The sequence below is a fragment of the Ambystoma mexicanum genome, chromosome 6q, assembly GCF_040938575.1.
Source record: "Ambystoma mexicanum isolate Mex_15411 chromosome 6q, UKY_AmexF1_1, whole genome shotgun sequence".
Taxonomy (NCBI): Eukaryota; Metazoa; Chordata; class Amphibia; order Caudata; family Ambystomatidae; genus Ambystoma; species Ambystoma mexicanum.
The window spans coordinates 1,601,193,971-1,601,206,805 of NC_090937.1; the positions used below are offsets into that span (position 1 = coordinate 1,601,193,971).

General features: G+C 44.7%; 1 protein-coding gene across 3 annotated transcripts in view; it reads right to left on the bottom strand.

Annotated features, from left to right (window-relative positions):
* Positions 1 to 12,835, bottom strand: part of LOC138516887 (disintegrin and metalloproteinase domain-containing protein 33-like) — a 629,971-nt gene that overhangs the window by 233,459 nt on the left and 383,677 nt on the right. For all 3 annotated transcript variants that reach the window (XM_069632337.1, XM_069632338.1, XM_069632336.1), the window contains exon 9: positions 5,577 to 5,743. In XM_069632337.1, coding sequence (XP_069488438.1) covers positions 5,577 to 5,743 — 167 coding nt within the window. The remainder of the gene's footprint in view (positions 1 to 5,576; positions 5,744 to 12,835) is intronic.

Sequence of the window (12,835 nt, forward strand, 5' to 3'; positions counted from 1 at the left end):
AATTAGGCCACCGTAAGTTACGGTGGCGTAATTAACTCCATGGTCCCTTAGCGCCATGGATTTTAACACCTGCTAAAAGCAGGTGTTAAAACCTCCATGGCGCTAAGGGACCTCGTACTCAGGCGGTAAGGGTCGGCGCTGTTTACGCCGCCGTAAAACCCTTACCGCCTGAGTTGTAACGAGGCCCAAGGAGTGTAAAATGTTTATTTTACCAATATTCAGATTTTAAAAAACAGCAATGCGTTTTAAGGCAGTGTTTGAACCACCCTGTGGTGTGGGCCAATGGGGGGGGGATACACATGGCAAGAAAGGGAAGCTTGACCTGTAGCTGTAAGAAAGGTGAACGGAGCAACCAGGCTTAACTCACAGGGAGGGCTGGCAGGCTACCACAAAGATACAACCAGTCCACACACCTATCCATAGAAACACACACCTTATGTTACACATGTATATCTCTCTGTTAGTATGAATAAGTACTTACGTACATAATACACAGCCTCATCATGAGTTGGGCAGTATCCCGACTGGGGTACCGCACAGCTTTATTTGGGTTAGCGCCCACACGTTCAGCTGTATTTCTACTGGAGAACAGGTTGAGCGCTAACCATTACTCCCCATTCCCCATGGGGAATTCTCGGTGCAATTACTACGCGGTAATAGCGCCAGTGGTAATTGCCCCCCGAAAATGGGAATTATTTTGGTGTGTTTACACCCAGCTCTTAGCTGAGGGTAAACACGCCAGACTCGAGATTGGGCGGAGCAGTAAATGTGGCGGTAACACCGCCCAACTCATGATGAGGCCCAAACTGTTAAAAAAGTAACAAGTATAGATATTAAAGAGTATAAGCTTTGATTGCTCTCTTCACCTCAATATTTAAATGTGGGGTGCCTATCACAGAAAGACAAACAGCTTAACTAACTAGGGGTGGAGGAGAAAAGGGGGAAGGAGACATGTCAACACTACAGTGAAAAGTCCCTAGTGCCTGCAAAACACATAGGCCTGGGTCCTAAAGATATGACCGTAGGTCCTATACCTGGTGGCAAGCACACCATACTAGACAAGGGTTGGGAAGAAAAGGGAATCAGACTTATTGCCGCACTGGGGAAATAGTTATGTGACCTATAAGGCCAACACAGACCCTCCATATTAATTCTGGCCCCTCTAGCACTTGGTATCTGAATAATACAAAAGGCCATGTTATAATTAGAGGGTGGAAACAATCCCTACAGGCATCCAAAGGCCTGCAAAAAATCAGAATCAATTATCAGCGCAATTCGCTTTCAGGAAAAATGGTCACACGGTTATAAATATCCAGTTCTTGACCTACAACTGCCTAAACCTTCTTTGAGTATAGGATAAATTACCAGAGACAGGTAAGTGCCCCCAAAGTCACTTTTGGGGATTTACAGGATGAGTGTAAAGTTACGTAGATAACAAGGGGACACGATAACTAGAACATTCGGTACACAGTATGAAGATCATGAAGGTACAGCTCTATCTGATCCCACAGCTGTGGATTCTGTGGCAAAAAAAACAAAGGAGGACCAGAGAAGACTCCAATCAAGTGATCCAGAGGTCAATGAATGAGCCGGAGGCCACAGGGGAAGATGCAATAAAGCAAGGTGACTACCAGTATTAGTCAATGGGAAATGCCGTAGAGATCTGCTTCCCGAGAACCTTGACTCCAGACCAGAGAATTCCCTGATGGTGAGTATCTCAAATAAGAGATCCAGAGCTAAGTACTCACAGTGGCAGTTTCAGTAAAAAGAGCTCGAGCAGCAAAAAACACCCCATGAAAGTACAGGCTTCTTCCTAGCTGAGGTCTACAGGGATCCAGTCCAGGGGTTTCAAACCCTCAACCAACAACAGTCCAATGGAGGAAAGGAATTAAAAACAGCGTTCCTACGATGCAGGCCCAGCAAGGTAGACTCAGAGATGATGATAGAACCTGCATAGACGGATTCTGGCCACTCTGCGGACAAAAGGAGGAGGAACCAAGGCAGTCACGGACCGAGGTGGAGGTGACATAGCACGCCCCAAGGAGTAGATGAGGCTGGGTAGTGGTCTATCACCGCGCTTCTAGGCGACAGCGCCACCAGCAGCACAGCAGGAGACCTTTGTGGAATACGCCAGGAAGCGGCAGAGGTCGGCCCGGAAAACAGCCCCAGGATGGAACCTCTGACTCAACACATAGCAGCAGTTTGTCCCAACTGGGATATTCCTAAAGCAAAGGACCCAAGGACCCACATAACATGGCCAAGTGATCATTTACATGTCAGCACCTGGTGGTACTCAGGAGGAATCTCCTTCAGCAGGTTGGCAGACCCACTTTATCAAAGGTCCAGGAGCAGAGGGCTAGGAAAGAGAGAGCAAAGGCAGGGCTATGCCTTAAGTATCTCTATAAAAAGGTACTAAGGTGGGCCAAGTTGGCCAACTGTACAGCCACTCACCTGACACCACACCCACAGGAAGTGTGACGGAGAGCTTTGGGACTTAGACTGGCGTAAACCAGTTAGAATTAATATATAGGCCGTCATGTGGGCTCTTAAAGAGCCCATGTGATCAAAGAACGGATTAGGACGAAATTACCTAAGTAGAAAAGTCCTACCACCAAAAGTCTGACCCCCATTTATTTGCATATGTATTTGTGTGGGGGGGTAAAGTGAATAAAAATGTATAGGTGTAAGTTGGGTGGGGTGTGGGGGGTCTCCGCCCACACATATATAAATATATATGCGAAAAAATGAAGACAAAAAATAAAAATAAAACAGACTTTTGGTGGTCGGACTTTTCAACTCGGTAATTTCACGCAGATCCGAGCAGGGCTTAAAATATACATTGGTACCACAGTGGCTATTGAAAAGGTGTATTGGACTACCAATGTGGTAAAATGGCTTGCATCCTTTGTGAATACAATATAAAATTACATCTGCTCCTTGGAACCAATGTACAGTGATATAATTACCCAAGGGCGAAAGGGGGGTGTCTGAGAGGTCACTCTGGGGGCCGGAAGTCTTATGGACGACCCAGGACAGAAAGAGTTGCAATGGCAGAGGGACTCCTCTGTGCGTCAAAAATAAGTCAGTGAGCGACAAAAATAGGGAGGAAACAGCAAACAAGTTGACGAGGAGTGCAAAGTGACCCTAGACACCCCAAAAATAGGAATTAGGATTTTAAAGAATGAGCAATTGCATTGCTGCATCTCTCACATTCAGCCCTTTCCTTACCCTTGCTCTGCCTAGTGGCCCCTCTGACAGCTGATGCTTCTATACACAGGTGCTAAACACAGCCTCCTAAAAGAGCAACCATCAGACACAGAGGAGCCAAAGAAGGGAACACAAGATCAAAGTCCTTTAAACAGGAACTCTGAGAGCAAAATACACAGCTGCAGATAACAGAGCACTGGACACAATCATCTTACCTCTCAGGGGAATTAGTGCCCACTGCAAACTAACAACATAGGGTGCAGAGAAAGTGCCCCTGAACATGATGGACAACATTAATGAGTTCACTATTTGATGATACCCAGGGAGGCAGTAACACGCGTTTGGTCTGGTTTGCTGTTGGTTCTCATGCCCAGAGGAGATGTGCTTAGCTTTTCAGGTTGGATAAACTGATATGCAAGTAGATATTCTCCTCTGGTGTGGCACAGCGAGCTAAAATGTGATTGAGACTCTCTTGAGTGGGGGGCAGCCCATAGAGCAAGTGCTTTTAGCTTTTAATCTGTCCTGTAAAAATGAATTCCACCATTCTTGGCAGGCGCTTTGTGGACCTTGCTTGGAAGACATGAGTGTTATTTTTGAGCAGGTATGTTATTTGAGATTGAGGGCCTCATTTCGAGGTTGGCGGTAAGGGGTTAACGGCGCCGGTAAGGGTGTCAGTGCCGTTAACTCCTTACCGCCGCATTACGACTTTACGAGGTCCTTAAGCGGGTCCCGCTAAGGGCGCCTGGTTTAACCAGGCACCCTTAGTGGGCACCGCTAAAGGACCAGGGAGCCCTATGGGGGCTCGAATCGGGATGTGTATTTTGAATAAGGAATTACCGGGTCCTCCAAGGTTGGAATGGCCCGGTAATTCCTCATTCAAGGAACCCGGACCTGGTATGCAGTATGGGGGTAGCCATGGCGCTAATAGCACCATGGCTACCTCTATACTCGTAATGACCCCCTGAGTTTTTTAAATGGGTAGGGAAAAAATTCCGTCTGCACTCAGAATTGTGTGGAATCTCAGTGATCTGATTGGCTGAGAGTAGGGCATGTCCGGCCAATGACAGTAGGCTGACTTTTGCTCCACCATGGATGCTTGCATTTGTACGAACATTAGGGGCTTGTCCAGACCATTGGCTGCTGTGGAGGTGATGTTGGCAGCATCAACACAGAACCTGCAGGATTTTGGTATTGCCCTCTGCTCTGCAATTCTGGTTTCGCCCACCCTTAGATATCCCACTCTGCTGAAACTAAACAGATCAGTATCATAGAAAGAGGATAAAGGACACTTTGTTTGGCTCTATCCAGCTGCAAGGACCATACGATATGAATATACTGAGGACCAACATTCAGTACACCCAATTTACTTGCTGAGTCATAACGTCTCAGTCCGAGAAGTTTCCATTCTTCAGTGGAGTGGATGGAACAGATGGAGTGGATGGAACAGATGGTGTGGATGGAACAGATGGTGTGTACACAACAGATAGAGTGGATGGAACAGATGGAGTGGACGGAACAGATGTTGTGGACGGAATGGATGCAGTGGACAGAACGGATGCAGTGGACGGAACTGATGGAGTGGATCGAACTGATGGAGTAGATCGAACTGATGGAGTAGATCGAACTGATGGAATGGGTGAAACACACTGAGCTGATCGAATGAATAGGAAGGATGAAATGGATAGAACACACTAAACGGATGGGAAGGATGAAATGGGTCTACGGAATGGACGATGGGTTGAGTGGATGGAAGGATGGAAGATCTAATAGATTAAATGGATGAAACAGACGAAATGGATGAACCAACAAAATGGAATGAACGGACAGAGAAAATAAAACGGATAGAACAGATGGTACAGATGGAGCGCTCGATCTCAAGCGCCTTACTGATAACCACCATATCGCACTACCATGCTTACTCTCTCCTGTACACCAACACTCAACTAGAACACAGCGATACTATGACACATTCGGTATAGCTGTTCCCATACTAACAACTGCCACATACTCCTCATCATCCTAATTAAACACAGCTAGCTGAGCACACACGGCTAGCTTAAGCATCTCCTCAGGCTTAACGCAGCCACAAATCAGTCTGGGTGTCATAACGCCAGAATGAACACATATACCTGACCTCCCAACCACCACACCTAGCACTAAGAAGCAGCTATCATACAACTGGCACACAGGCTGCACACATATCCGGTGCACCCAGGCACCGTATGACTCTCTCTCTCTCTACTGATTTGAACTATGGTTCCCGAGGGCGTTCAACCTACCAGCGCTTAGAGATCATACCAATGATACATAAGGCGCTATATAAATGCCAAGTAACATAACATAACATAACAACCTATGGGGTGACTCACGTGAGTAGCTGGGCGTTGTCATGTTTCTTTCGAGCCTTCAGTTTCTGCTTCCATTTCAGGAAGGACCAAAGGGTGGCGTTGGCGTCGTCCGTGATGCTGCACTGGTCTCTCTCTGTCCATACTTCCAGTCCAATGAGAGCCACCTTGATATTCAGTAACCTGTAAAACTGTGAGAGGAGAGAGGCAAATCATGGCCTGTAAGATGTGAGGATCAATATCTACACCTGCACCCATCCTTCCATGCTTCCTTTCTACTCAAGACCCTGCCCTGCTTGCACTATATGCACCGCCGGTATCTCCACAACATCTACACTTAGTCTCATGCAGCACAACCCTGTTACCACACTCTCTGCAACGCATTTTCCTCCCTTCAGACCTTATCCACCCTATTACTGCTGGAAGATCTGCTCCAGGACGCACATAAATGCAACAAAACACTTGGGTCTGAATCGCACAGGAAACAGTGTGCAAGAACCAGGAGCAGCCAACAGAACCAAGAACATGCAGTTCAGAAAAAGAGCATAAACTTGAGATTCCAGAACAGTGTCTTTTATTGACAATGTGACATTAATCAGACCTCAGAATTTCTGCATAAAGTGAAGCGGAGCGGCTATGGATTAGTCCCCACTCTTTGTGCCTTCTATAACCCTGCATGCGTCCTGCCCCAGTACACGCATGATCCTCGCTGCATCCCATCCTGGGCCTTCACATCATCAAGGCGGTGCAGAGGGGCACGAGTGGGTGTGTTGGCTCACAACATACTTCTTTTTGTTGCACACCAATGCCATTTTTCTGTACAGAGTTCATGTTGAAATCTTCTTTTGGGACCACAGGCCTCACGGAAGCTCTTCAGAGATAGCAGAGGCTTCAAGGGTGACTTTGTCATGCATTCCTTGATCACAGTGACCCTTTCCCCATTGCCAATGTGTGTATATTTGTTTGTCTACCCATTCTCTTCCCTTGATCTCTTTTCCCCCATGAGCGGCCTTTTGAGGAGCTCAGCAAATTCACACCTGGACATTGAAACCTTGAATATCTGGGGGATTCTGTAGCTTCTTTAACAACTCTATCCATGACCCATGTCCTTTCGTCATCTATGACAATATGGCTCCTCTCCAATCATATACATTTCTTTGGTGAGCTGCATCTATATATATATATATATATATATATATATATATATATAAAGCTTAGGTTTGTTTCCGTACTCAGCTGATGCAATTCATCAGTGTTAGGTTGCATTCTGCTGGCCAAATGGCAAAGTGCACCACTGTGTTCCCTCCCACTTTAACAACAGCTATAATTTTAACAAACATAATGATCACAGTTCTACACAGTCACATTCACCTTCCACTATTGCAAACATTCAGAATAATTTCAAGTTACTTCTTTCCACCCCCACTTCTCATCCCACAGGGCTCAGCGTTTCCAGTGTCAATGAACAATTCATTACTGGTTCAACGTTGCAATCTCTAAAGAGCGAAACGCTGTAGGACGAATGCCTCCTCACGAGCTAAAACTGAAAGTAAGTGCAGTAATTATGTTACTACGCAATCTTATGCCATTGTTAGACAAGATTTGATGCAGTAACCCTGTGGGAGACTACACCAGTCTTGTCCTATTGGTATTAGGTAACCCACCTATTGGTATAGGTCTGTACTACACACGTTGGTAGAGTGACTGAGCAGCCAGACGTATCTCAAGAGGGGTAAATGTGAGCTGGAGAGCTGTAGCATCGAAATCCACAAATACAAGTATCCAAATAACACTTACACTCAAGGTTTTCTAGTAAAATAATTATTTATTTATTTAACGGTCAGTTTTAAATACGCATTCTTTAAAAAGGGCAATGTGCAACAATGAAAATACACTTGAAAATATTTTCTCAGAAACAAGTCAAGCAAGTAGATACTCTTTAGAGATGCTTCATACACACTTACTACACCCCGAGGTGACTTCACTAACTAGGACAGTATTGGCATTTATATATCACTTTTTGTACTTGGTAAATTCTGAGGTTGGTAACAAGGGAAGGTTTAGGAAGGAATAAGGTTAACACGTTCTCGGAGCTTGTGAGCACTTTTCAATCCCACAATGAAGTCTAGATAAAACCTTTCACAGCAATACTAGTTAAAAACCAATGTAGCACCTATGAGGGACAGTTAGAATCAAAGGCAATGGGTCAGAAGAGTCTGCAGGGAGCCAGGACAGACAAAGTCAATTTGAACAATGCATATGGAGCTGAGGCACTTCTTAGATAGCACAAAAGTCTTGCACAAATTTAGAGAGTCTTGTTGTAGAAAATCACTGTTGAGCCACAAGCTGTTAGACCTGTGATAAAGTTAGAGTTAGAATCAACTCTAGAAAGCATCTACTGCAAACCTCAACTGAGAAAAGCAAGCAACAGACAAAGAGGTAAGTACCCCTTAGTCAGAACAGTACCTTAGGTTAGAAGAAGAGGATCCAGCTGGGTTCTGTTCTGGTTGCAGTGTGGCAGACCCTGTGTTCCTGGGCCACAGTCATGGGGACAAGAGGGAGTATGTTGAAGGTCGGCGGCAGCTACGAGCTCTTTTCAGTTCAGCTGTACCTCGCGGTTTCAGCAAATAGCACCACCGCGGACCTTGGACACTTGATGGGCTTCCTTCACTCCCTGAGTCCAGCACTCTGGTAAGCTGACTCGATCTTGAGTCATCCTGCTTCCGGAGGGTCCTCAGGATCTTCGTGGAGCTCCGGTCCGGCTTAAAGATGATGCACTCGACTGTGGATTTCTCGACCTCTGGAACTCGGGTCCAGCAGCAGCAAAGAAGTACAGCAAGTTGGGGAAGGTCTTCCAGCAAAGTTCGTCTTGGGGTTAGTTCGTCCCGCCAACACAAGGGAAAAAGTCGTCCTCTCTGGAGATTCTCTAGTCGATTCGGAAAAGCAGTTTCAGCATAGCAGCAGGGCTTCACCAGGCAGTTCAACGGTCCAGGAGGTTGCAGCAAGTTTCTCTTCATGATTCCTTCATCAGATTTTTCGTCCAGTGGTTGACTCTGTCTTCACTCCAAGAAGCTTCACCTTTTATTCAGGTTTTATCACATTCATGCACAGCCTAGCTGTCACTCACACAGCAGTGTGGCTGCCCTACAAGGACAGCCAAAGAGCCAATCAACACTGGGTGCATTGAGGTAATCAAGGAGACAAAGGACAAGGGAGCTTTGGGCACCTCCCTCAGTCCCTACCCTGCCAGACCCACTGGAGCCAGAGGTGGGTTTCAGTACTGAAGCCTGACAAATACAAAATGAAGAAAAGGGTTAAACCTGGTTTGGCACTCAGAGTAAAACCCAAGACAGACCTCATAATCAAGAAATGGCGAAAAAAGAAGACCGGGCAATTTTGACACCCATAGGTGCTGTACTGCAGCTGAGGATTCAGCCTGCAGTAGAAAAAAACAATGATAGGAGAATTAAACCACTCCCACCAACCATTTAAAGTAGTGAGGGTAATATAACAAATGTTACATGAGTAAGTAGGAAAGGAGGCTACTAAGTAACCCCCCAGCACTCCACATAAGTTGGGGTGTGCTGGACCTACATAGGAAAAAAGGTAAGTAAAGTCAATTTCACTTTACTATTCTTGGGAACAGTAGTTCTCACAAGAAAAGGTATTCAGACCTTATGGGATATCTAAAGGACTTCTCTGTGACACTGCACTGAAGGTGCTGTGTGTCACCATACAAAACGTAAATGCCTATGGAGTTTGTCAGACTCCAAAAACCAAGTCCAAATCAGATGAAAATACATGGGAGAGTGAGAAGAGGGTCTCACTCCCTCCTGGTTCAAAATTAAAAAGTCCCAAAGTCCAGAAAAAGAGCTCGGGGTCTCTAAGGTTGAAGGGAACTAGCACAGAAATGAGAATTCTCCCTAACAGCCATCACAGGGACTCTGCAATGGAGCAAGTTTGACAATTACGCATCTACAAAGACACATCATAGAGGCCTGTGTAATCGAAGGAACTTAGATACTGTTCTTACATCGAGCAGAGCATACCTCTCACTCCATCTGATACAAATATGACTTTCAAATTCAAAAGAAGACAGTTTCCTATACGTTTAGCCTTTTCAATGACCATTAATAAGTCACAGGGACCTACAACCCCTTCCTGGAAGCGATCAGTGGTAATTCTGATATTTAAGAAGGGGGACCTAGGTGACCCTATGAATTACAGACCGATATTGACCTTTAAGATTTGCTGTCCAGCGTACGTTACGCCAGGAACAGCTAGTTTGACAATATTTCACTTGTGTTTTGGTTTCTCATAATTTACACTCAGTCTCCTGCCTTTACAGTTATACTTTTTACTCATTCATTATTCTAATAGTTCTTCTTTCCGTCCCTTTGCTAGTGTCTCAAGCGCAACTTTATGTCTTCCACTGATATTGATTTGTCTTCCCTTATGTATGGTAGCCATGGTGGGATTATGGCAGAGTATTCTCTTCATCCTCTCATCGGCTGGAATGGAGAAATGTCATTGATGGAGCTGCAACATCTTCCATTGTAGTGTTGTGCGGACCTTTAATTAATCTATTAGCCCTTTCCAGTTGGTCATTGGCATGTGGGTGGTATAATGCTGCTTTAATATCTTTTATACCAATGGTGGTTAGGTACTCCTTCATCGACTATGAGATGAGTTGAACACTGTTATCAGAAACAATTTCTTTAATGCTCCTTCCCTCTAAAGGATTCTCTTTTCTACTTTGTTGACGGTCGAAGCGGTTATGTTTGGGACACTGTCCGTCCCTATCCACTTTGAGAAAAAGTCTGCTAACAAAATCTCATAGTGATGTTCCAGTTCCATATTTGTGACCGGGCCAATCTTTTCCCAAGGTCCTGGGGGACTTCAACATTTTGGAGTGGGACTTGTCTTGTTTGCAGCCTTTTGTCACTGTTGAGGCCCTTGTGACAATGTTCTATGGCTCTCAATATGTCTTAGTTCATTTGAGTCAACTTGTATGTTTCTGTGAGTTGGCTGCTTAAGTGTCCTTTGTGCCCTTGGTCGAGTATAACATTCCGTATGCTCGTCGATGGTACTACTTTGTATTTGCTTAATAATATGTTGTTCATGACCATGGAGTCCTGACGCTATTTGATATTAAGGGAATATGGTTGGTGAAAGATTTTCTTTCTCTGACAGTCCTATAATTGTCAGTTTTTTGACATTCTGATTTCTTGGAAACTCTCTTTTGCATTTATCCATACCTGCTTGCTGAACACCGGAGGTTTCTATCGCACACGTCCGTCAGTGTGGCCAAGATCCATTGATCCTTACGGAATGTGTCTGCTGGTTCCTTAGGTCTGACAGTCTTGACATGGAGTCGGCCAGGGGCTCAGAGTATGCAAGGGCTTTGAGCCCCCCACATCCGGAAAACCAATCTGCGCTAAATATCAATAAACTTTCAATGGCACTTCACTAAAATGTAGCCGCATCCGCCACTCCAGACCAATTCACAAGTTGGTTCTTCTGCAGTCGGCTTGTCCATTTTTCCAACCCAGCAAATGTTGCATCTCAAAAGAATATTACTTCAAATTTGCTCTTACGCTTGCCAACCTGGGAACGTACGTTTGTTTGCCTTTGAGATGAAGAGGTGAACTAATGGTTTGTGGTCAGTGACCACATGGAAATGTATTCCCCAAAGGTAAGTATAACAATATTACATCTATCGCCCATACACATGCCAACATGTCCTTCCTAATGACCAAGCAGTTTTGTTTGGCTGGTGAAATAGTTTTTGTTGCAAAGGGCACTGCATTTTCCTCGTCGTCCTGCTTCTGAGTTAACGTGACAGATAAACTATATGCCCTGGCATCTACCATAGTGTAATTTTGGAGTTGCGGACCGAATGGCAGCAGGCCTGGGGCTTCCACAATGTGTTCTTTTATGGTGTGAAACATCTAATTTTGAGTAGAGGCCCATGTAAACTCAAGTCCAATTTCAGAAGACCCCTAGCACAGTGGTCTTTAATCTTCGGCTCTCCAGATGCCCTACATCCCCATCAGCCATAGTCAGTATAGTCAATGGTGAGGCATCATGGGAGCCGCAGTCCAACACATCTGAAGAGCTACAGGTTGCAGGCCTCTTCGAGCTCGGTTTTCACAACCACTCAATTTGCTTAATATTCTGTGAGGCTTGGAAAATACTTTAGTTCTTCCTTGTTCTTAAGGGCAGGTGCATTGGTGATGGCTTGGAGTAGATTGAGCTTAGATTTTATATCCTTAGACAAAATGGTTTATCTTAAATATTCCCCCTCTTCAGTCAGAAATGTTGAGTTTAGTATCGGCAACATGGTAATCAGGGTATTGTTGCATTCTTCAGTACGTCATCTTGGAAGTAGACGATGATTCTGACATTGCTAAGTCTGGAGTCCATCATCCATTGGAAGACTGAGGTTGCCAAACAGATGTCTAAAGGCATCCCGGTGTGCCTGATTGAACCAAAAGGAACGACGAACAGTCAGTGACTTAGATGACATGTGTAGCTTTATTTGGTGATGGATATCCTGCCTGCCCAGCTTTGTGGAATTTCTTGCATCAGGATGAGTTTAGATATGATGTGCAAGGTGTTTCTAAATAGAAAATATTACTTCAACAAATGCCTTAAGCAAGCTCAGAATAATGAGAATTATAAATCACTACCAGAAGACCGTACTAAAGGTCTTTTGAAACTGATAGACCTTAAAGTTACTAAGGCCGAACAAAGAGGTTAGATAACTAAGCAAGAGACAGATGTCTTGATAAATGAAAATTCGATCAACCCAACTGTCTACAGCCTACCAAAAATACACAAAACACTTAATAATATGCCTGTACGACCAATAGTGGCAGGTATAAATTCAGTATTAGAACCCCTATCTATGTTTGCTGATCACTACCTGAAAGGATATGTAAAAAAGGTGTCATCTTATCTGAAAGATACAACAGACCCCATCAGATAATTTGAGCACTTGAAGTTCAACCCTAAGACTAATCTACTTATTGGTCTAGATATACTATCCCTATATACAAATATTCCACAACTAGTGGAACAGTCAGATAGAGAGATAAAGAGACAAATTAGGCTACCAGCGTAGACAGTATCTGATTCAACAGCTCCATATATGCGCAGGCTTACAAAGAAATGACTCACTTGAACGTTTCTCCACTTTCCCTATGAGACCATCAACTACCCCAAAGCGCGCTAAAGCCCACAACAAGCTTACATGGACCTGAAGACATTGGGGAATACAT